Raw genomic sequence first — 25173 nt, 5'->3', positions numbered from 1 at the left:
ATAGTTAGTGCCTCTCCCACCAAATAGAATGTAAGCTTCTTGAGGGCAGACACTGTTTCATTTTTTCTTTTTCTTTTCTTTTTTTTCTCTTTTTTTTGGGGGGGGGCTAGGCAATGGAGTTAAGTGACTTGCCCAGGGTCACACAGCTAGTAAGTGTTATTATGTGTCTGAGACCGGATTTGAACTCAGGTCCTCCTGAATCCAGAGCCGGTGCTCTATCCACTGTGCCACCTAGCTGTCTTTGTTTCATTTTTTGTCATTGCATCCTCAGCTCTTAGCACAATGTCTGACATAGAGCAGACACTTAATAAATGCTTGTTGACTGATTGATTCCTTATTATAAAAATCAGACAGATTCTTTCTGTTGTGGTAGAGTGGAACACGAATGACCCCCTTGTTATACATACAGGATTGTAGATCTGAGAAGGCACCTTTGGGACCATCTAATCCATTCCCTGTCATTTTGCAGATGAGGAAAGTGAGACCTAGGATGGTTAGGGACTTGACCAATGGCATACACATACATACACTGTACACACACATCAGAGGTGAGAGTCAAACTCAGTCCCTCTGACTAGAACCAATGCCCATTTTGACTGTACCATGCTGTTTCCCATTACTGTTTTAAGTATCCTAACACTGAACTGGACTGTCCAAAAGATTTTACTAGAATGGGAAATGCTGAATTGGGGCATGCAAGTATAATATCTGATACCTTTTTGTCATGAAGGACCAAGGCTCCACTGTCTTGCCCCTAAAATCTTTGCTCTACTCCCCATTTCTCCTTCAATTGCTGTACAGTAAATAGAGTGCTGGGTCATCTTTATCATTTCAGGAATCTAGGTGGCACAACGGATAGAGTTCTGGGACTGGACTCAGGAAGACCTGAGTTCAAATCAAGCCTCAGACACTAGCTGTGTGACCTCTGGCAAAGCATTAACCTCTATCTCCCTCAGGTTCCTCATCTGTAAAATGGGGATAATAATAGGACTTTCCTCTCAGGGTTGTCGTGAGGCTCACATGAAATAATAATTGTAAAAGTGCTTAGCTTTTACAAAGTGCCTCATGTATAATAAGCACCATATAAATGTTAGTTATTATTGTTTCTATTAAATAATTATTGATTAGTGCAGACATTCAAAAGATTAAAAAAAAAATCCAACTATTTTAGTCCTCTACCTGTGAGTCAAGCTTCCAGAGATTAATCTCATAGCCACCTGGGAAATACAGTTCCTTGTTACATGAAGGTATTTAATAGGATTTGAGACAGGACTGAAATCTTGCTGTTGAGTGACTTTATTGATGGAAGTGCTTGACTCAATCTGAAAACACTTCAAAATGGCATATGGTGTTACACTACACTGAGTTTTCAGTGATATCTATCCAAAGCCAAAAATTTAACATCTCTAGGTTTTAGCTTTTGCACCTGTATAATGAGGGGCTCCTCATAGTTTTAAATCCTGTGGTCCCATTCCTTCTTCATTCTTAAGGGCTCAGATTACAAGGAGGATTTAGGTTAGATAAACTTCCTGAACATAAGGAATGTGAGAGTGTAGGATGAGCCAGAGTGAAACTGTGACATCACCTCTGAAGACCTTTAAAAATAAGACAGTGTCCGGGCCATGTTGGGTATTTAAGATGGTTTGGCTATCACCATGCCAAGAGGTCAAAAAATGGGCCAAATCCTTTTGATTGCAAGAAGATTTCAGTGGACCACATACCCCAAGCTTGGCAGCATTTCCTAGAGTTCACGTTTTGCCCAGTCTTTCAGAACCCAAGGTTACCTTTACACCCAGATAAGGAATTGAAAGAGGACCTCATTGGAGAGAGGAGGCAGTTAGAAGGCATATAGAAATAACTGTGTAGGAGGACATGCCTGGGAGTCAGCAATAAAGTCCCTTCCTTTCCTTAACCCCCTTTACAAAGGCCAGGAGAGAGATGCAGGAGGGATCGTGCAGGCATGGTACCGGGAGGAAAAGACACCATTTCCTAGAACGTTGTGAGCCAAAGGCCCATAGTAGAAAGCTACCAAGCAGAGAAAGAAAAAAACCATAACAACAACAACACTCATTTTTCCAAAATGGTATGTGTCAGAAACCCATGACAGAAAGCACCAAGCACATAATGCTGGGAAAAGAGCCAAGAAAGAAGGAGGAATAAGGGGGAGGAGATCTGAGTGACTACTTTGGGTTTCAATTTCTTAATCTAAGATGACCTTAGGTGCTAAGAGGACCTAAGGTCCTCTCTAGCTCTACTTTCTATAAATCTTAGGAAGGGCCTTTTTCAACCACCAGTTCATGAAGTACAATCTGAAAACCCCTGAATTAGATGATCTTTTAATTTTCTCTCTTACTTTGTCATTAAAAAAAATCAGAAATCATTAAATTAAGTTAATAATAAATATACATCACAATCAACACAGAGTTTTATTGGAAACTGAGATCCAAAAATGAAAAGAATCTGGAGCTGATGATAAGAGGGGAGCTATTTATTAATATTTTTATTAATTTATTATTTTACTAATTTGGCAAGTACAGTGAGAAAGTAGTCATATTATGGAGAAAAAGGTGAGCTCTGAAATTTGATATGCTAATAACTCTGAATGCGACATGTACAACACTTTCATAAGTGGTTTAAGCCTGTCAGCATTTTCATGAAAAAAGTATTTACAACTGGCAAGAATTTTTATATGCTTCACTCAGGCTTCTGAATCTCATTGACTTTCGAAAGGATTACTCTTCCATTCACAGTTTCCTGCAGTATGGCCTTGATCTTTGGAGCTGCAGAGACAGAAAGAAAAATAATCAGAAAACACACGATGAGCATGTTCCTTCCTAAGTGTTTCCCCACTAAAAATGACCTTCTCTGAAGTTTGCATGCTTTGTGCTTTCTGACATAACAAGGAGCAAATATACTCAGCAAACCTGGCTCCATGTAAGCTTGTTAATGGGGAAAACCCCCAACCAAGGCTTCCCTTCTCTTCCCTAGTTTCTAGGGTGCAAGTATATTTTAAGAGAGAGGCACTCTGTGGATGACACCTTGGTTCTTGTGTTGTAAACTCACGTTTGATTCTAATGGGGATGGGTAACAATTATAATAACTGGACAGTGAAATGGGGATGCAAACTTAGATTTAAAAGAAATTCTGCTACAGCATCCTTAAATTTCAATTTGTAAGATTAATTCAGGTTAGCTTCTTGATTGGTGCCAAACCTCAGTCACTGGCTATGAGCAAACATCCAAAAATACTTTGCATGTATGTGTTTGGGAAGGAATGGGGTGGTTTTTCATATCACCTGTTTTCTGTACTTACAGAGTGTTACGTTTGGTTCTGGGCACCATATTTTAAGGGGAAATTGATGCTCTGGGATGTGTTCCTAGGATGACCAAGACGGGGAGGGATCTGGAAACATGTCATTTTAGGAACTCAACATAGTCAGTCTTAATAAGAGAAAATTTAGGTTTGGTGAGAAAGAACATGAAAGCTGTTCCTCAATTTTGAAATATTGAAGGAAGTGTCAGTATTTCACAATTCTTTCCAATAAGCATTTATTCAATGTATACTATGTGCAAGATACTGTCTTAAATGTTGGGGGATGCACAGATAAAGATGATACATACTTTGCTCCTAGCACAAAACACATGGAAAACAAATAACTGCAAAACAGAGGAGAATATGTTAAATATCAGCTGGAGAGATCTTGGCAAAGTATTGGTGGATGTTCAATAAATGAATGAATGTATGAATGAATGAATAAATGAATGAATGAAGAGTCTGGACAAGGTAAAATTATTCTCTGTTGCTTAGGATATAGACTTTATAGGCGGAAGGACTTTCTAGTAGAGGTGATGTAGGATAGAGTGGGTTGCTTTTCAAAAGAGTGATACACCTGTCACTGAAAGTGTTCAACAGAAATTGAATGACTATTCATGAAGGGATATCATAGAAGGGAGAGGGGATTGGTTCATTGGATAGGATGTCAGACTGTATGATCTCAAAGATGCCTTCTAACTCTGAATCTATGCTTCTTTGACTTCTGGGAAGAGATTTACTATTGACAGATGATGAGAGTAATTTTCTTTCCATTTCTTAGGACTCTGAAAAGCTGAGTCCCAGTCTGTAACAAGGATATAAGCAAAGGGATCCTAACTTATGTAATAAAGATATAGAGGGCAACCTGTTCCTTTTCATAGGTTCCTTCATACTTTGCTATTAGTCAGTAAAGTTAGTGCAGACTCCTAGTCATTCTTTATCAGACCTAGGAACATACCTAAAAGACAAGAACTTTTGATGTGTGCAAAACAGGGCAGTTAATTAGAAAAAATAGTTTGAAACAATAAAATTCTTTACCTTTCAACTCTGATTTGTAGTCTTCTATTTTTCTGTAAAAGATAAAAGAGCTTAGAGGGAAAAAAAACCCATCACGAATAATAAAAATTGACACAATAATAAAAATTGACAAATTGGGAGGATGGTACTATGTTATTATATGTGTTATTATACTCATTTTATAGGTGGAGAAACTGAGACTCCAAAAATTCAATAGACTTGCCTAAGGGCCAACAGTTAGAAAGCACCAGAGCATGTAGGTCTCTCTGACTCCAGAGTTGGCGCCTTTGCCACTAAGGGATGCTACCTCTCAAGAGTTTCCAAGTTTGTATATAGACAACTGGCTTTGGAGAGCCAGCATGATGCCTAGGATATAGGTGTACTACATTTTGTGTGTTCAAATCACAACTCTCAGAAGGTGCAAAGGTTTGGTTCAATAAATTTATCTCTGATCCCTTTCTTTATCTTGAAACTAGACTGAGGAGTTCATGGAATATTCTCTGTGAGTTAACTCTTGACATTTCTGGTCAGGGGCTGGTGAAGTCAGAAATACAGTTTTGAAAAGAGAAAACATTTAAAAATAATCAAAGTCTGAATTTGAAATGAAAAAACTTGGAGTCATCACAGAACTAGGTTCTAAATCTTATTGTGACATTTACTAGCTATACAGTCTTGGGCAAGCAAGTTTACTTTATTAGGTCTCAGTTTACTCATCTATAAAATGGTGATAATTCTTATACTACCTGCCTTACATGGAAGCTGATAGGAATGCATTTTGTAAAACTTTCAAGTGCTATATAAATGTGAATGGATACTATTATTGTTAATAATCACAATTCCTGGGATTCTACTCCTGTGGAGTTTCAGGGAAGTAATCCTAAGGAATGGGCCATTGCTCTCTGGGAGCAACTGCATCCATGGTTGGACTGTCCCTTAGTCACCACTGCTACTCTATCTTCTCAGCCACTGCCCCTTTCCTCTCCTGCCCAGGTCAAAGATTTGCCTCTGAGATCCTTTCCAACTCTAGAGTTATGATGCTAACCCCAGCTCCCTAATTAAGCCTCCACAGACAAAGCCCCAAATGGAATGCTTAAGCAGATACTGTTTTCACATGATTTAGGACCACAGTTTTAGAGTTGAAGTGATCTCATAGGCCATTTAGTTCATTTTGCAGAAGAAGAAACTAAGTCCCAGGGAATTTAAGTAACTTGCCCAAGGTATCAGGTAGAAAACAGCAAAGGCAGGATTTGAACCCAGCTTTTCTAACTCCAGAGTCGGTGTTCTCTCCATTGCACTGTGTGGGTCCTTTGTCAATGTCATCCCTGACATACCCTTTGTCCTCGCCCTCCATGAGGTGGCGGTAGGTGGCAATCTCATTCTCCAGATGGTTCTTGATGCCCAGCAGGATCTTGTATTCATTGTTCTGGCGCTCCAGGTCATGGCGCAGTTGCATCAACTCTTCCTCATAACGGGAGATGATTTGCTGCATGTCCTGGAGCTGGCAGGAGTAGCGGGACCGGGTGTCTGCCAACATGCCCTCCAGGACACATTTCTGAAACCGAAACAAATACAGTGGGATGGTCACAGCTATGCTTGCATTACACAGAACCTTTGTCTCAAGGGTCACTCCTCACATTCAGTGCTTCCTTCATATGGTACTCTTTGGCCAGTGACCATATCTGTCCACTGGGTTGGTCATCTATTTATGTGTATATGTGTGTATGTGCCTTGTCCAGGGCCACAACAAAGTAACTATGTGCCCTAGAAGAGGTCAGAAAATAGGGGCGCTGGAGCCAGCTCACATTGGTTAGCAAATGACAATTATTCAACTTCTAGTGCCTTGAAGATCAGCAAATTCTACAAAGCAGGGCTTTATTTCCTATTTTATTGATTATCTAGATGTTAGAAAGTGATGGGAAAAGTGTTAATACAGATTAAACTTAAAAGTGTGTCTTTTGGAGCCAATCATTAAACATTCACCTGTAGGAGCCTACTTGTATGATAGTGGGGGGCAATATTCCTCACCTTCACTCATGCAGACTGGGGGTCATTAACTTCCTCAGTGACACAGCAAAGAGAATGTCCTGGAATTAACATTCTGTGTCTTTATAAAAGGGAGCATCCCCTATTTTATTCTCTTTCATATTTTGCCTGACATGGTTGGCTCTCTACCTTTCCTATGTCTGGTCTCTCACATCTGGGATCTCCAGCTGGGTGGTAAACTTGAGGGCAAGGAACATGACTTTATGCCTTTATGTCTGTCTAAGTTCTTCCTTTTCATCATCCTTCAACTTAAATGTCATAATTTCCAGGAAGTCTTCCTGGATCACCTCTCTGGGTGGAATCTCCCTCCAAAAATTTATTTATTTTTCACTAATTTAAACATTGATGCCATTTGTTTTCTTCTTCCATCAAAGTCATTTCCTGAAATACTCCTTTTTCCTTTCAGTTGAACCCTGTTCCTAATGACCCTCCTCAAATTTCTCATGGCACTTCGCTGGTATTGTTCCTTATCTCATTCTTCCTTGCATCACAATTATTTGGTTTCCCTTCTTTTCCCCCCTGGAGATAGAAATTTATGTTATCCAATCTCAACAGGATCCTCAGTAGGCAAGGCAATTCTTTAATTCTCTCTAATTGATTCTCTATCCTACTTAGTGCAATGGTTTTTTGCAATCTTGCTCTTCTCTCCTCAACCTCCCATGGCAACCCTTTCCCTTTCTCTCCCAAACTCATTCTCTCCATCAAAAGACTTTACCTCATGCTTTACTGAGAAAATCAAGGTCATTCACTTCAAACTCCCTCGTCTCACTTTCTTCTCATCTCACATCCCCTTGATATTATCCCTTACTATTTCCTTCTTTTCTCCAGTTTCTTATAAGACTGGTGCATTTTAATTGCTTAATAAACGCTTAGTAATTGCTTGATAGATTGCTTGATAGAGTAAGACACTCTTTAAATTCTCATCATCTATTATAAGACCTTGCACACAGTAGGTGCTTAATAAATAGTGGTTGAATTATACTCCTTTGCACCTTCTGCCCCTCCCTCCCCAACTGCATAGCAAATAGAAAGAACTTAATAAATTGTTGTTGTTGTTGTTGTCAACATTGGACATGGATCAGCTCCATGTTCAGTACTCTAATAGAATAGAGTAACGTGGAAACAGTTATGTCCAAACACTTCCTTGTGCTGAAACATCATTAGCAATTGCCATTATTCTTTTGTGTAAGTGTATGTGTTTGTATGAGTGTGTATGTAACCCTACTAGATGACTAGCACAGTGTAACAACAATTATTTAATTTTAGCTGAAGTATGCTTCATAAACATTAATTATCACTCCTCAGAACAGCCCCAAGACTAGTTCAGTCCAGAAGTGTAGCATATAGCTTTTGTTGTTGTTCGTTCTTGTTCAACTCTTCATGACCCTATATGAGGTTTTTTTTTGGCAAAAATACCAGAGTGGTTTGCCATTTCCTTCTCTGGCTCATTTGACAGATGAGGAAACTGAGGCAAATAGAGTTAAGTGACTTACTCAGGGTCACACAGTTAGTAAGTCTCTGAGGCCATATTTGAACTCAGGAAGATGAGTCTTGCTGATGCTGGGTCCAGTGTTCTATGCACTCTGTCACCTAGCTTCCCCAACATTTAGCTTCGGTGATGAAAATCTCCGTAGGCTAGAATGCTGTTCATCCCTGACATCAGGACTATTTTAGTAGAATAAAAGCTCCTTGAGGGCAAGGACTGTTTTGTTTTTGCCTCTCTATCCCCGGTGCCTAGAATATTTTCCCTTACAGGTGGTAGGAATTTTCGGTGGTTCTAGCTCACAATGCACCCATGTCTTCCATATTGTTAACTTAACAAAGAGAAGTTGGTGCTCAGTTATACTGAAGGATAATCAGAAACTATAGGGCAGAATTGAGAAAGAACCTCACATATGAAATAGCCATGGGTTTCCTGAGCAGAGACTCACTTTATTCTTCTGGGTTTGAAGGTCAATCTCTAGGGCCTGGAAGGTACGTCTCAGTTCATGGATATTGTCCTTGCTGCTCTGCACAGAGGCTGTCCTGCTTTCCAACTCCTGGGACACTGATTCTGACTGTAAGGGCAGAAGAAAAGGACAGAGCACATCAGCATCAGCAAATGTCCCAGGGAAACAGCTTCCCCCTATCATCTCGGACTTTCTTTTACCTGCTCTTTGTACCATGTGTCCAAGTCTTGATGTTTCTTCTTAATTATTAACTCATATTCTTGCCTCATGTCCTGAAGAATCTTAATCAGATCTTCTCCTGGAGTGGAGTTCACTCTCACGTTAACCTTGATGTCATCTGTCATGTGCTGTTTGCTTATTTCCTGTTTATTTTGGAAGTGGAAAGAAGAATTCATAATTACAATAAGGTTCCCAGGCCTCTTCACTTATCTTTTGTAGCAGAATCATAACTAGGGTGGAGTGGCTGGGGCTTTGTCCAGGGTGTGACATTTAGAAAGTAGAAAAATTTAACAGGATACTCTTTCAGCAACTTAGAAGCCATGATAGTAAGTAATAAATAAGATATTAATTAATTAATTAGATAAAGAACATAAAGTGATTTGCAAACCTTAAAGTCTATATAAAGACTAGGTAATAATACTAACAGCTCTTCCAATTCAACTGTGAATGTCTTAATTACTTCCTGTATTTATTTTCTATCAGGAATTAAAAAGATATTTCAAGGGCAGGTTTTGTAATGTGACCCTCCCAGGTCATCTAGCCTAACTCAAGCATTTTACAAATAAGGAAACCATGGCCCAAGGAGGTTAAGCATTTGTGCTGCTTGCCTCAGGTGCCAAAATTGTGAGTTGCTGCTCTTTTTAAACCTTTGCTTTTAGGTGGGGGAAGCCATGGTGGTCTGCAGGGGCTGTTCTAACTCTCAGATATTACTTGCTTATCAACAAACAAACAAACCAAAATAAGTAAACTCTCCATGCCTTCTTCTTTATTATTTTATAAAAAAAACAGCATTAGGCTGTCAATCAAAAGACCTGTGTGGCAACTGTTTTAATCCTAATTGCAAAGTGCTTCAGGAAGAATTCAATTCCTCAAGTTCTTTTTCATAACCAGGAGTCTCATTTATACCTAACAAATAGCATTTACTTGTTCAGTGATTATGAAATTGACAAATTGAGCATTTTTAGGTCACAAGCTAAAGGATTTGGGAATCAGTTCAATAACCTAGAGCAAAAAGGTGTAATAGCTTTTAAAATCCTCTCATTGTAAATGCCTGTTGATTGAATGTAACCAACACCCACCAGCTCATCATGCAGCCAAAGGAAGGGTTTATTTTAATGGCCATTGTCTCTGAACAGATTTGTCAAAGTCAGTATACCCGAGCCTTGTTGGATTCCAATAAGGAGAAAACTTCTCTGTAGTGTCATTGGGCACAATGAATTAATTCAGATTGATGGGTTTTTTTTCCCCTTTGGATAATTTTTCCCCCTTAAGTCTATTTGGTGCTATTGGGAATGGAACATTCCTGGATTAGTTTAAAAATATTGTCCACTAGCATATTTCCATATTGGTTTAGTTAGAGAAGCTCAGCATTCACTAGATGTTTGTTCTCATAATAGTGTATTTCCAAGCCAAACTGTCTCCTAATCTTCACCAATCAATAATTCCTATTGTGCTGTTAATGCTATATTTTCATCAGTGATCTGGAAACTTGTAGGTATGGGAATTCTTTCCATCAACACAAATCATAACCCATCTATAACTTAGATGATAGTGATAATAATTATGATAAAACAATAATGGCTCTTGGTGGAGAGAGAGTCAGCCTTAGACTCAGGGAGACCTGGGTTCAGGTCCTGCTTCTAATACATCCTGACTATGTGACCCTGGGTTAGTCAATTTTATAACAGGCAACTCTGTAAGACTGTAAATAGCAGAACAGGTGTCCATCTGCAGGACTAGGAATTTCCTTACCAAGAATTCCTAAAACCAGTGAAATTACAAGATCTAGGGGAAAAAAAATCAGCAACCAGCATTGACATAGTGCTTTAAGTTTGCAAAACACTTTACATACATGGCTTCATTTGAGCCTTATAATTACCCTGTGAGGCAGGTGCTATTATTAGTCCCATTCTACAGACATGAAAACTGAGGTTCAGTTTTACATCTTATAGAGATGCCATTTACACATCTTATGGAGAACCCAGTTCTTCCTGGCTCTGAGGACAGCTCTCCATCCACTAGGCCACATTATCTATGATAAAGATGCATAATGGAGTTCTTAAAGTGAAGCGTTTTGAACAGATACATTTCCTTCTACAATCCAGGGAAGATTTTTTTCCACATTCTATAACTTAATGCATTATTAAGAGATTTGATTGACATTCTGTTATTGGTGCTTCCTTCTTCTTAGCCATTGATTTGACCCAAGACTTGAGGGTTTTTAAAGAATTTCTGGGTGAAGAGAACTTGAGACCATTGGTTTCCCCCACCTCCTCATGGTGCTTCTTCATGAGAATAAGCTCCTTCCTCATGCCCTCCACCTCCAGTTCCAGGTCAGTTGTGACAATCGTCATGTCATCCAGGATCTTCCGAAGTGTCTCTACTTCTGTTTCTAGGTCTTTCTTGAAGGACAGTTCATTTTCATACCTTTGAGTTAAAATGAAAGGGAATAGACCTTTATTGATTCAAGGCTAGAGAATCTGTAAGAACTCATCCTGGGCTAGATTTAAAGTTGTTTTTTTCCTTTAAATAAATCATTTTTGAATAGGTAAGTAAGTAGAACCAGGAAAACAATATATACAATAACTATACTGATATAAATGGGAAGAAATATAATAAAACAAGATTGGACTCTGAAATTATAATGAATCAGCTTAGCCCTAAAGAAGGGTTTAGGAAATATATTACATCTAGATTGGCAAACATGGTTGTTTGGTTTTGTTGAATCATTTGTCTCTTTCCTTTTTAGACTGTGTTATAAGGGCAGTTAATTGAGTAAGGAAGGATAGAGACAAATACAAAAGTGAGGATGATATAAAAACAAGGGAAAGTCAAAGAGAAGGAATTAAGTATTTATATAATGCTTACAGTGTGCGAATCACTGAACTAAGCATTTTTTACAAATATTATCTCATTTGATCCTCACAAAAACCCTGCAAGGCAGATGCTATTATTATCTTCATTTTACAGTTGAAGAAACTGAGGCAAACAGAGGATAAGATTCATTCACTGAATCATTGTAAATCTGACCAAGGAAACCATTTCAGTAGATTTGCCGTGGACTATAATCATAGCTGAACCAACGTTAGAGGCCATCATCCTAACTTCTTTATGGTCAGAGAGAGCATAGGTTTATAGATTCAGACCTGGAAGGGACCCTAGAGATCAGTTAGTCCAACTGCCCTCATTTTATGGGCAGCTTGATGGTGCAGCAGATAAAGCCTAGAGTCAGGAAGATCTCACTTCAAATCTGGCCTCAGATACTTACTTGCTCTGTGACTCTGGGCAAGTTACTTGACTGTTTGCCTCAGTTTCCTCATCTGTAAAATGAGGATAATAATAACATCTACCTCCCAGATTTGTAGTGAGTATCAAATGAGGTAATAATTGTAAATTGCCTGGCATATAGTAAGCATTATGTAAATGCTATCTATTATTATTATCATTATCATTTACACATAAGGCTACTGAAGTCATATAGGTAGAACTGAGCAGAGTTGGGGTTCCTACCCAAGGCCTCTAACTCCTAAGACTCAAAACCAAATCCAGCACTGTTTCTACAACCCCATGCTGTCCTTTAGGTTGACATTGACTACATGATGTTTTCTTGGAATTACTCTTTGAAAAAATTGAAAATGGTGGCAAGAAGGAACTCACTTGAGGCTGAAGTCATCCATTGCCATCCTGGCATTGTCAATATGGAGGAGAATCTTAGCATTTGCCAGTTTTCCATCCGTAATCTGCAAAACACACAAGAGTCAGTCCAATTGATTGTCAATTGTCCAAGTGCCCTGTCAGTGAGGAGAGGAACTTCCCCAGCTGAGGGTGACTATCATTTTCACTCTGGGTGGATCTTTCTTTTGGGGAAAATTGAACAAGACATCATGGAGCACACGCTTAGCTGAAAGACACCTCAGAGATCATCTATTCCACCCACTCCATGTTACACCAAAGGACATAAAGAGAATTATCCAACATAGTTAAGTATCATAGGTGGAATTTGCACCCCTCAAAGACTGGAGTACAGGATGGGGTCGTCTGGAATGAATTCACAGACTCAAGCATTCTTTAAGTCAAGTTGGCAAGAAGTTTATTGTTATGCTTTTCAGTAGGCAAGGATTCTTAAGGAACCTGAGACCTCAGAGGGGTACAGTTAAAGTTTATATAGGATAAAATACAATCAAACTTGTGCCAAATATGCTAAGTGTTCAGGGTGGGATTAGGGAGTGGTTAAGGAGTGGTCAGTTCTTAAAAGAACATGCACTTTTTGTATGTACTACGCAGGCATTTTACCCAGAATTCACTGGGAAAAGCCCATGGGGGGGGCACATGGAGGTGTGGTTTTAGGCCTGCTATGTCACTAAGTTAACTTGTGGTCAGGGGTAACAGAGAGTTGTCCAGCCTGCCACCAGTCAGTGTCTTGTTTGACAAGATAGATGTAGGGAGTATACCTATGTCTTAGGTCTAGAATATAGATAATGAGGAGTCCAGGATGTAGACAATGAGGTAGGGCAGTAGTATAGAGAGTCCAGTGGGTAAGAATATCTTTATGACCCAGTGCAAAGTCAATTCAAACTAATAATTCTTTCAGGTGCTGTTTGTAACTGCACTAGGGAGAGAGATAAGGGTCTTGCTGGGGCCCACTCATGGGTAATTACTAGGCACTGTATCCTTGGGCTGGGGAGAAATTGCCAGGTATAGTGTTTCTGAGGCTAGGGAGAAACATGGTCATGGAATTGGAGTCCCAGTACAACCACCCAAGCACCCCATCAATAGGATCATCAGTATAGATCTGGAAAAGATCTCAGAGGCCATCTAATCCAACCCATTTATTTTAGAGATAAGGAAACTGAGGACCAGGGATCTTAAGTGACTGGTCTAAGGTCATACAGGTGACCTTACAAGCATTAGTGGTGGGCTTTAAACCCAGGCCCTCTAACTCCAGAGCCTGTACTTATTCTACTGTATCATGATAATTAACAAATTGAAGGCCCAAGTTGAAGGCACAAGAATGACTTGACAGTAACATGAAGTTTAGGGACTGAAGAACGGTCAATTCCTGCATCTGTGTGGTGTGTGTGTGTGTGTGTGTGTGTGTGTGTGTGTGTGGTCATGTGCGTTCAGCAGACAAAGTCAGTAGGGATACAGCCAGAAAGTTTTGTTTTGTCTCTTACCAAATGACATGGCACCAAGATGTAGTAGACAGAGAATTGGCCTTATAGTCAAGAAGACCTGAATTCAAATCCTGCCTCTGATACATACTGACTTTCGTGACCCCAATCTTTCAGTACCCCAGGCAACTCTCTGAGACTATAGATTGCAGAGCACTTGCAAGTCTGCATTGGTAGGAGTTTTCACATTAGAAATGCCTCATACAAACAGGTCTATGAAGCAGTTGATGATGCAATAGGTAGAGTGCTGGGCCTGGAGACAAGAAGAGCTGAGTTCAAATTCACCTTTAGATACTTGCTAGCTGTGTGACACTGGGCAGGTTGCTTAACTCCTGTTCGTCTCAGCTGTTCAACTGTAAAATGGGGAAAATAACAGCTCCTACCTCCCAGGGTTGTTGTGAGAATTGACTGAGGTAATTAGAAAGCATTTAGCACAGTGCCTGGCACATAGTAGGTGTTTAATAAATGCTTATGCCCTTCCTTTCTCTTTCTTCTCTGCACTTCTCCCCACAAACAAAAACAGAAACACATCCCATAGATCATAATAGAATAGGCTAACTCAACTCCTCTTCCATCTGGGCTGAGCTGGAGTCAGCTCATACCAGCCCACAGGAATTGATGGTTAAATTTTCAGCGTGAGCCTTTACACCACAGAAACTGGCCAAGGCTACGATGGAAAAGATGTTAATAAGTCTGATTAAATTTAAAACTCTGTTGTGGGTATGGTTTTTCCCTAGAGAGCTGATTTTTAAACACTTACCAGTTTACTACTGTCTCCTACCCTATTTTGGCATTGTATTTAATGGGTTTTGTGTAGCCTCTAAAAGAATAAAATGAGGGCAGCTAGGTGGTGTAGTGGATAGAGCACTGGTCCTGGAGTCAGGAGGACTTAAGTTCAAATCTGGCCTCAGACACATAATACTCATTAGCTGTGTGACCCTGGGCAAGTCACTTATTCCCATTGCCTAACAAACAAACAAAAAACAAACAAACAAAAAAGAATAAAATGGGGCTCTGCTTCCAAGGTCTGTTCTTTATGGGCCCTTTCAGTTTGTATTAATCAATCCTACTATGGTTATTGCATTTTCTTAGGGTATTAGGTGATTTTTACTGGATCTACCTAAGCAAAGGCAACTGACTAATAATAAATAATAATAGCTAGCATTTATATAGCACCTACTATGTGCAGGCACTGTGCTAACTAAGCACTTTACAAATATCATCTCATTTGATTCTCACAACAATCCTGCAAGGTGGGTGCTATTATAATTTCTATTTTATAGTTGAGGAAACTGGGGCAAACAGGATAAAGTCACTTGTCCCAGATCACACAACTAGTGAGTGTCTGAAGGCAGATTTGAACTCAGGTCTTCCTGACTCTAAGCCAAGGGCTCATTATTCCCTGTGCCACCTTGCTGCTTCTGATTAATTTTATACATATATTAAATAACCAGTTAACATATAATAGTATTTTTTCATTCTCTGGTGGTTGTAGTTACTCACATGTAAACACACACACACACACACACACATACTTATATTCAGTAGCATTGCTTGGACATTCACCTTAGAGTTAGAATACTCCTTTCTGGATCTATAGAAGTAATCAGTGATGATGAGGCTGATAACCCACTGCTAATGCTTTACCAAGGACAGCTAGGAGGTGCTTGGAGTCAGGAAGACTCATCTTCCTGAGTTCAAATCTGACTTCAGACATTTACTAGCTGGGGGATCCTAGTTAAGTCACTTAACCCTGTTTGCCTCAGTTTTCTCATCTGTAAAATGAGCTGGAGAAAGAAATGGCAAACCACTCCAGAATCTTTGCCAAGAAAACCCCAAATGGGGTCATGAAGAGTCTGAAATGACTGAACAACAACTGCTTTACTTCCTATATGACCTTAGACCAGTCACATAAGTTTTCTGGGTCTCAGTTTCCTTTTATAATAATTTAATTTCCATATCCTTAAAGGTTTGCAAAGTTTTACAGGCAATAGCTCATTTGAGTCTCACGACCAGACTGAAGTGGGCGGTGCCTTAACAAGTCATTGTTGACCCTGAACCAAGCAGCACAGCCAAGGTAAGCACATGGAGATATATGTGGATAGACCTCAGAGTGAGGCCTTAAATGTCAGAAACAAAGTCCCACGTGATGTCTCTAGGGAGAGACCAAAGAGAACTTGGCAGGAGAAAAGGAAGGACACCAAGACGCTACTCCTCTGATGTATTTGGGGAGGCAATTATTGTTTTTACCTTCTGAGGGAGCAAAAATATTGTCCGCACCCTCTAATTTTCAGTTTCTTAGGGCAAAACCCTGATCATCCTAGTTATGGTCCCAGGGCAGGTAATTCCAGGTATCCTCATTTTTGAGAGGAGAAGAAGCTTTGAGGGTAAAGCATAAGTCAGCACAGCACAGTGAAAAGAAAATAGCCTGGGAGTCAGTGGATCTGCATTTGAATCCTGGCTCTGGGCGAACTACCTATGTGACCTAGGTCAAGTCACTGAATCTCCATGAGCCTCGGTTTCCTTTATCTGTAAAATCAGGGTGTTGGACGAGATCGAGGGTGGGGAACCTGCAGCCTCAAGGTTGGCCTCTAGGTCCTCATGTGCAGCCCTTTGACTGAATCCAAACGTCACAGAACAAATCCCTTCAATAAAAGGATTTGTTCTGTAAAACTTGGACTCAGTCAAAAAGCCACACCCGAGGACCTAGAAGGCCACATGTGGCCTCGAGGCTGCAGGTTCCCCACCTCTGGACTAGAAGAACCCTAAGATCTCTTCCAATATGAAAATGATTCTATCATCTGTTGTTGGTCTCACAACTAGTACATGTGACAGGAAGGGTTTGACATCAAGGATCAAATACAAAATACACTGTCATTCAAAGTCCCTTCACAGCCTAGCCCTCTCCTACCTTTCCAGTCTTCCCACACCTTACTCCCTGACACACAGTATGAGCCAGTGACATGAGACTCCTCACTGTTCCATCAGCAGCACACTCCATCTCTTGGGCATTTTCTCTGGCTGTCTCCCACAAGTGGAACACTCACCCTCCTTCACTCCAGCTACTGACCTCTCTGGCTTCCACTATCTCAAGGAAGTCTTCCCCATCCCTTCTTAATTCCAGGTCCTCCCCTCTGTTAAAAATTTCCTGTTTCTCCTGTATATAGCTTGCTTTGTATATGTTTGTTTGTATGTTCTCTCTCCCATTATATTGTGAGCTCCTTGAGGACAGAGGCTGCCTTTTGTCTCTTTTTGTATCCCCAGATAGCACAATGCCTGGAACACAGTAGGCAATTAAAAATGTTTATTTTGGCAGCTAGGTGGTACAGTGGATAAATCATCAGCCCTAGAGTTAGGAGGACCTGAGTTAAAATCTGGCCTCAGACACTTACTAGCTATGTGATCCTGCGCAAGTCACTTACCCCCATTGCCTAAATAAATAAATAAAATGTTTATTGATTGGTTGATTGAAATTGAGCCAAGTGTAATTTTCCATACCCATATATGTAACCTAATAATATTTCAATGCAAATCTTTTCCTCCCAACTAATCAATCAATCAATCAATCAATCAACCAATATTTATTAAATGTCTAGCACATGCTAGGTTCTGGAGATACAAGTAAGATGATCTGTGAGAACAGCTTAGGATATTTACTTTTATTGCATTTTAGAGAAACTTAGATTTGTAAATAGTTTGGTGCAATGGATAGAGTGCTAGGCCTGGAGTCAGGAAGACTCATTTTCCTGAGTTCAAATCTGGCCTCAGGTATTCATTAGTTGTGTGACCCTGGGCAAGTCACTTAACCCTGTTTGCCTCAGTTTCCTTATCTGTATAATGAGCTGGAGAAGAAAATGGCAAGCCACTCCAATACTTTGCCAAGACAGCCCTCAATGAGGTCATGAATAGTTGGACAAAATTGAAATGACTGAACAAAAATACCTAACACAGTGGATGTGTGTGTGTGTGTATGTGTGTGTGTGTGTGTGTGTGTGTGTATGTGTGTGTGTGTGTGTGTACCTGTATGTATGAGGCACAGTGGCATAGCAGATAGAACCTTAGTTGAATAGGGTCCTGGACTTAGAAAGACCTGGATTCAAATTCAGCCTCAGATGCTTCCTAGCTGTACAAATCACTTCACCTCTTTCTCACTTTCCTCAACTATAATGTGGATAATGATAGCGCCTACACCTCAAGGTTATTGTAATGATCAAATGATATAATATTCATGAAATGTTTAGCACAGTACCTGGCAACTAATAGGCACTTAATAAACATTTGCTTTCTTCCTGTGATTTCAGTGGCACAAGGAACTCTCAAGTGAGAGGAGAAGAAACCTTTGTTCCTGATATAGGCCAGCATCTCTCTACACCTACAATCCTAGAGAGTTACCTGGTTGATGGCAAGGTTAAATGATTTGCTCAGGTTCCCACTGCTAATGTCCTTGGCCATATTACGTGGTTCTGCCTCTTCCAGCTTGGGCTCCATGGGCACATCCTTGAGATGTGTCTCCATAATACGTCATTAAAGAATGACATGATTAATAGACCATGTGTGGCATTTAGTATAGTGAATAGATAATTATTTTGGTAATGTCCTTCCTAATGACAAATCTTTCATGAAGAAAGATTGAACCCCTGGATTTTTCCATTTTATCTAGAATACCCTGCACAAAAGAATTGCTTAATGCCCCATTGCACAAAAGGAAGCCTGGGGGGCTTGTAAAGGTCAAGAATGTTCTCCTTTACTTCTGATACTTAGCATTCCTGGCTTCCTTCTGGATTCAGCTCTGCACCATTCTGATTACAGCCTCTTTTGTTGCCAGTTCTCTCTCTATCCTCTTGTATTTACCTTCCTCCTCCTCCTCTTCCTTCTCCTCTCTTTTTCTCCCTCTTTTCTTCTCTCTCTCTCTCCCCTGTCCTCTCCTCTCCCCTTCTGTCTTGTCCTGTCCTATTCTGTTCTCTCCTGTCATCTCCTCACCTATCCTCTTCTCTCCCCTTTGCTTCCTTTCTCTCTCCCTCAACCCCAATTATCTTCATAAATGTAATAGAAAACATCTCCACATGGGTGTAGCCCAAGTCCATGTCTTGGAGCTTCTTCTTTTCTCTCTATACCCTCTCTTGGTGATCTCATCAACTTCAGTAAGGTCATTTTCAGCTAAGAAACTGATTCCCAGATTTATAGATCCAACCCTAGTCTCTCTCCTGAGCTCCAGTTATAACTGATTACCTCTTAGACATATCTAATTAGATGTCCCCTGAGCCTGTCACACTTAATAGTCCCAAACAATCCTCATTATCTTTTCCCCAGAACTTTCTCTTCTACCTAACTTCTCCCTTCTTCTTACTTTCCCTAGTTCTATTGAAAGTCCTGTATCCCTTCTAGTCACCCAGGCTTTCAACCTCAGTCATCCCCAACTCTTCCTGCTCTCTTTCATCCATTCCCGCTTCCAATCAGTTGCCAAATCTTGTCAAGTGTACTTGTGTAATCTATCACATTTATACCAATGTCCACTGGCTTAGTCATCACCCTAGTTCAGTCCTTCATCAACTCTCACCTGGAAGAAGACTCAGATTGAGAATAGGCTAAATGTCTTTTTGGGGAATCTTACATAAATCATATTAAGAAGGGAGAGTGGGTCTTCTGATTTAAGTATTATTCCCTGCATGGGAGGCAGTCAGATGGCATCATCGTGCACAGAGCACCAGGTCTGAAATCAGGAAGACTCGTCTTCCTGAGTTCAAATTTGTCCTCAGACACTGTGTGGTCCTGGGCAAGTCAATCCTGTTTGCTTCAGTTTCCTCATCTGTAAAATGAGCTGGAAAAAGAAATGGCAAAACCACTCCAATATCTTTGCCAAGAAAACCCCAAATGGGGTCATGAAGAGTCAGAAATGATGGAAAATGACTGAAGAACAACAGTTCCCTGAGTGCTATTGTGGTTGTTGACCTGGGTTCATTCCTTGAAGGCTGGCCCCTGGAGAGCTACACTTTATTGAGTGTTTCTTTATATCTCCTTCCTGAAAGTATTTAGCAAAACATTTATTTAAAATGATCTCTCATTAATTCAACCACACCAAATGGTGAAATTGCATCTGGGGTCAGTACACATCTGGCCTAAGACACCCGAACTATAGTAGTAGCATGCTAATTTACTTCCTGTCTCCTATTTCTCCTCTCTTTCATCCATTTTCCACATGGCTGCCAAACAATATTCCTGAAACACAGGTCTGACCATGAGGCAGCTATCTGGCACAGTGGATAGACCACTAAGTCTAGAATAAGGAATGTCAGAGTTCAAATCCAGCCTTAGACATTTACTAGCTGTGTGACCAGGGGCAAGTCACTCTCTCTGAGACTCAGTTTCTTCATCTGTGAAACAGGGATAATAACAGCACCTACTTCTCAGGGTTGTTGTGAGGAAAAAATGAGCCAGTATTTCCCTTGTTGTTGAGTTGTTTCAGTTGTGTCCAATTTTCTGAGACCTTATTTTGGGGTTCTGCTTCGCAAAGATTGTCATTTCCTTCCCTAGCTCATTTTACAGATGAGGAACTGAGGCAAACAGGGTTAAGTGACTTGTCCAGGCTGGATTTGAACTCAGGCCTTCCTGACTCCAGGCTTAGAGCTCTATCTACCCAGTCACCTAGCCACCCAAGGTTACACAGGTGGTAAATGTCAGAAGCAGGATTCATCACAGGAAGAGGCAATTTAATAAAATCCTGCCATTTCACAAACAAAGAAACTCAGGCCCAGAGAAATTGAAGTGACTTTTTTGCAAAACTTAGATTGGAAATCTAGCATTTTCCATTACAACCCAACATCTCTAGCTAATGTCTTGCCCCCTGTGCTGAAGCACACTGCATCTCATCTTGTACAATTATGTCTTATTATTTATCTGAGACAATTTTTAGGACTTAACATAGATATTTTTACTTCTTCTTATAAAGGTAGGAAGGAAACAAACATTTATTAAACACCTATTATGTACCAATACTGTGCTAAGTGCGTTACAAATATCATCTTATTTGATCCTAACAATAATCCTGGCAGGTAAGTGCTTTATTTAGCTCCATTTTATAGGTGAAGAAACTGAGGCAGACAGAAGTTAAGGGACTTGCCCTGGGTCACATAGCTAGTAAGTGTGTAAGGCTGGATTTGAACTCAGTTCTTCCTGACTCTAGGCCTGGCACTCTATCCACTGTGCCACTTAGCTATCCCTACATACATACTGTATGTCCTTATAAATATTTGCTGATTGATTGACTGAAAATGAGATCGCTGTGGTCCTGACAGAACTTTCTAACTATATAATGAGAGGAAGGGAAAATGCATTTATTAAACACTTACTATATACCATATGCTGCACTAGGTACTTTACATATGTAATCTTATTTAATCTTCATAATGATGCTGGGTGGCAGGTGCTACAATAATCTCCATTTTACAGATGGGGAAACTGAGGCTGAGATAGGATAACTGATTTGTCCAGGTCACATAGCTAATAAACATCTGAGGTGGGATTTGAATTCAGGTTTTCCTGACTGCAGGCTCTGTTCTCTATCCACTGTCCCATCAAACTCCCTAGACTAGGACACACTTGGAAATTTAGTCTTCTTTAGATTTTTGCAAGCCACTGTCCATTTTCTTCATCATTCTATTGGCCCTATTCCATTTTCAACAAGCTTGCTCAGTCTTTTTTGTTTGTCTGAATTCCTGCAACCTCTGCCAGGCATAGCTAATTAAGACCTTTTCAGAATAGTACGGTACATTAAAGTGCTTTCACTCCTTTTCATCTCATCATCTCCTCACAACAGCTCTGTGAGATTGGCAGGGCATAATGGTGCTACTCATTTTACTTAGAGGAAGACGACTCAGCCAGAAGAAGAGCTTTGCTCATGATCACAGGGTTAGTAAGTGAGAGAAGGCAGCACTGGAATCTGGTTCCCCAAAAGCTTTAGCTCATCTATTACAATGCTTTTCTTCTACCACTTGCAACTGAGATTTCCCAATTATATTGATTTGATAGTGATCTGATTAGCACTAATTTCCAATTTCTTCCCCCCCCAAAGCCATACCCTTAATGCATAGAATCATAGCTACAGCTCTAGAAAAGACCTTAGAGATACTCTACCAAACATGTCCATTTTACAGATTAGGAAACTGAGGTAGAGAGAGGTGAAGTGAGCTGCCCAAGGTCAAACAGGTTGCAAGCAGTAGTTCTTGGAGCTTGGAACTGACAATTTCCTACTCTCTCCAAGTTTTCCTCTTCTCAGACCAAAACATCATCATTAACCATAACCACAGTGAAGGATTGTTGAGTCACCTTGTTTTTTTCCTAACACCAACCATGCAGTCTATAGTTAAGATAATTACACAGTCAGTTATTAGGTTGATTATTCAATAATTAGGGTTCATTACGAGGACAGATTTGTATTATCATAATATGCAACTTGGGAATATGGGGTGTTATAATAGTAATACAAAATAGACTCAATAAAGCCTGTGATCCTCTTTTCAGTTTGGTTAAATCATGGTGGGTACAGTGATGAGAGTGCCCAATTCAGAGCCACAGGGTCTGGGTTCAAATCCAGACTTACTACTTTCTACCTGTGTGACCTTGGGCAGTTCTCATCCATCTATCTCACCTATCATTTCTCTGCATCTGCAAAAATACAGAGGCCAGACTAGATGAAAACTAAGGTCCTTTTCCACCTCTGAGCCTGTGAGCTCTCAGAACATTGGCTGAGAATACTTTATATTTGTTAAAATTACAAAGTGAAAAAAAAACCCAACAACTTATTAAATATTTCTTTTTCCCCCCTCATACTGTGCTTGTCTTTAAGTTATGATCCACTGGACAAAACTCAGAAAAGTACGTGATTTAAGTTTTCAGTGTTGAGATAGGCATTTGTCAGTAGTTCACCTCATAATATACTCCGGAGCTATCTTGTTCTCAGGAGAATAACAATGATACTATTTCTATTGTATTCTATTGAAAAGTCTTAGGGCAGTTTTAAATGATTAAAGCTTAAGACTATACTGCGATTTCTGGGACACTTTGTATCATCTTATTTGAGCCTTCCAAGAGCATTGGGAAGTCCTATTATGCCCATTTTGCAGATGAGGAAACTGAGGCACATAGCAATTAAGTGTCTGGCCCAAGGTTGCACAGTTTTTAAGTCCCTGTGGTGGAATCTGAACCTATGTCTTCCTCATTCCAAGTCTGGCAATCTAACACTGTCCTGGGCCAAGCCTCCTTTCAAACAATTCCCCAAAATAGAATATCAAGGGATGTCCCTGGTAATAGTCTTCAAAGGAGTGACAGTTTTTGTGTACAGTCCCAAAGATGACATAGCCCAGCCTGACGTGAAGAGAAGGTGGAACCATATTAGGGAAAGTGGTCTTGAGGGGGAAGCAGTTTCTCTTATTTTTTTTGCAGTAACATTTTGAGAAAGGTATGGAGGTACCCTCCTGGTGCCAGGAGAGGCAATGTGGATGGATCTGTCATCAGAGGACCTGGGTTTAAATCTTGGCTCTGCTGTTAATTATCTACGTGACCTTGTGAACCTCTTGAGGTTGTGTTTTTTGTCTGTTTTAGTATCCCCAGTGCTTGGCACAGTGCCTGGCTCATAGTAGGTGCTTAATAAATGTTAGTTGACTGACTGATGGACTGATTCAGCCTCTCTGGTCCTTGGTTCCTTCCTTTCTAAATTGAGAGGGTTTCACTGGATGATATCCAAAGTCTATGTTCATTATGTTATGACACCCTTGCCTAGAGCCAGGAATGGCTTGCTTATTATGTATGATTTTTATAGATTGAGGCTCCCTTATTTGTCAGATAAGTTATTTAAAAAGATTATTTCATACAAAAAATGCTGGGCCAACCCAACAACTTATGTCCAATTAGATTCTTAGCATCTGAATGTCTTGGGGCAGGTCACTTAACCTTGCTGGATTTCAGTCCTCTCATTTGCACAATGACAGGAGCTGGGGGTAAACGATCACTAAGGTCCTTTCTAATTCCAGATCCATGATTTTAAGGAAATATTTGGGGGGCAGCTAGGTGGTGCAGTGGATGGAGTGCCAGCCCTGGAGGCAGGAGGATCTGAGTTCAAATGTGGCCTCAGGCACTTAATAGTTGTGTGACCCTGGGCAAGTCACTTGACCCTAATTGCTTTCAAAAAAAGAGAAAGAGAGGAAGGAAGAAAGGAAATAAAAATACTTGGAAACATTTACAGTAGACTCAAATAAGGCTCTCATTTTGGTAGGATCATAGATTTAAAGCTCAAAGGGCCATCTAATCCAACCCTTTCATTTTATATAGGAGGAAACTGAGACACATTCAGAAAAGTTGAATGACTTGTCCAAGGACACACACAAATGGTAGCAGAGCTGAGGTTTAAACCCATGTTCTCTGTTTCCTGATTTGTATTGATTTAACATTCCCATAATTATCTAGGATAATTGCCCCCCAGAAAGGAGGGAACAGTGTAGTCACCTTAGTGCAGCTACCACTTACCTGTTCTTGCAGGTGGCTGATATTTTCTTCATATTGAGAGTAATCTTGCTTCTTGTCCAGATCCCTCTTCTTATGCCACTCCAGAATGCGACTTTCAAGTTTTGTATTGGCTGCCTCCAGGGAGCGTACCTTCTCCAAGTAAGAGGCCAGACGGTCATTCAGATTCTGCATCATCTGCTTCCCATTCCCACCAGTGAGGATGCTGCCTCCTTGGTTTACACCAAAGCCTGTTCCATAGCCCCCAGGTTTGGGGGATGACCAGAATGATGCTGTGGAGGAAATAGAGACTCGAACACCTCCTGCGCCTCCATGGACACTGGGTGCCCTGGGGAAGATCCCAGGCCTGGCCCAGCCATAGCCTGAGCCCTTGAAGGCACCCGAAGGGGACTGGAAGGGACTTCGGCTGGAGCTCATGCTCCCATCGGTCAGGGATACAGCACTGGGCTCTTCTTTCCCACTGGCACCTGCTTAACTGAACAGCCTCCAGCTGCCTGGGTCCTCATTCTTTTATGCCCTTCCTTCTCTGTGGGAGTTCCCTTCCCTCCCCAGGCCATGGGAGCAATAAGATCTTGTCTTGTGCAATCTGTGTTTCCTCTTGGTCAATTCTGGAGCCTTTACAGGCTGTTGTCATTGTCATTTGAAACAACAACATACGAGATTTTTTTTTCCTGTCCTCCTTTCTTGACCATGAGGTGTGTCCCAGGGCCTGGGTGTGTGTTAGCTTCAAGTAGGTTGTTAATCTTTGAGTAGATGCTCCATATGTTTCCCTTTGAGATTAAAAGAATCTGACAAAAGAACAGATTAAAATCCAGAAAAGTTGACTGGGTGTGGTGGTGGGAATTTCCTTGTAAAAGTTACAGAATTAAAACAAAAACAAAAACAAAAACAAGCCACCCAACATTTTTAAAAGGGAACAAAAAATTTCTAAACAATTAAACTCAACC

General features: G+C 40.4%; 1 protein-coding gene across 1 annotated transcript; it reads right to left on the bottom strand.

Annotated features, from left to right (window-relative positions):
• Positions 1-2467: 2467 nt before the first annotated feature.
• Positions 2468-24711, bottom strand: KRT23 (keratin 23). Its single transcript, XM_027873135.1, has 8 exons — positions 24230-24711; positions 12198-12280; positions 10811-10967; positions 8522-8683; positions 8304-8429; positions 5661-5881; positions 4351-4382; positions 2468-2780 (listed from the first exon to the last, which is right to left on the bottom strand). Exons 1-8 carry the CDS (start codon positions 24641-24643, stop codon positions 2695-2697), a joined length of 1281 nt encoding a protein of 426 aa, XP_027728936.1. The 5' UTR covers positions 24644-24711; the 3' UTR covers positions 2468-2694.
• Between the last annotated feature and the right edge of the window lie 462 nt (positions 24712-25173).

The sequence above is a fragment of the Vombatus ursinus genome, unplaced genomic scaffold (genome assembly GCF_900497805.2).
Source record: "Vombatus ursinus unplaced genomic scaffold, bare-nosed wombat genome assembly UNPS02014801.1, whole genome shotgun sequence".
Taxonomy (NCBI): domain Eukaryota; kingdom Metazoa; phylum Chordata; class Mammalia; order Diprotodontia; family Vombatidae; genus Vombatus; species Vombatus ursinus.
Note: the sequence above shows the minus strand (reverse complement) of the source record. Positions and strands in the feature narration are given on the sequence as shown.

Excerpts from the sequence above, each read along its gene's own strand:
- KRT23 (XM_027873135.1), bottom strand. The coding sequence starts at position 24,643 with ATGAGCTCCAGCCGAAGTCCCTTCCAGTCCCCTTCGGGTGCCTTCAAG. Across the intron at positions 10,968-12,197 it reads ATGGATGACTTCAGCCTCAA|GTATGAAAATGAACTGTCCT; the intron begins GTGAGTTCCTTC and ends TTTAACTCAAAG. Across the intron at positions 8,430-8,521 it reads ACACATGGTACAAAGAGCAG|TCAGAATCAGTGTCCCAGGA; the intron begins GTAAAAGAAAGT and ends CTGCCCTTACAG.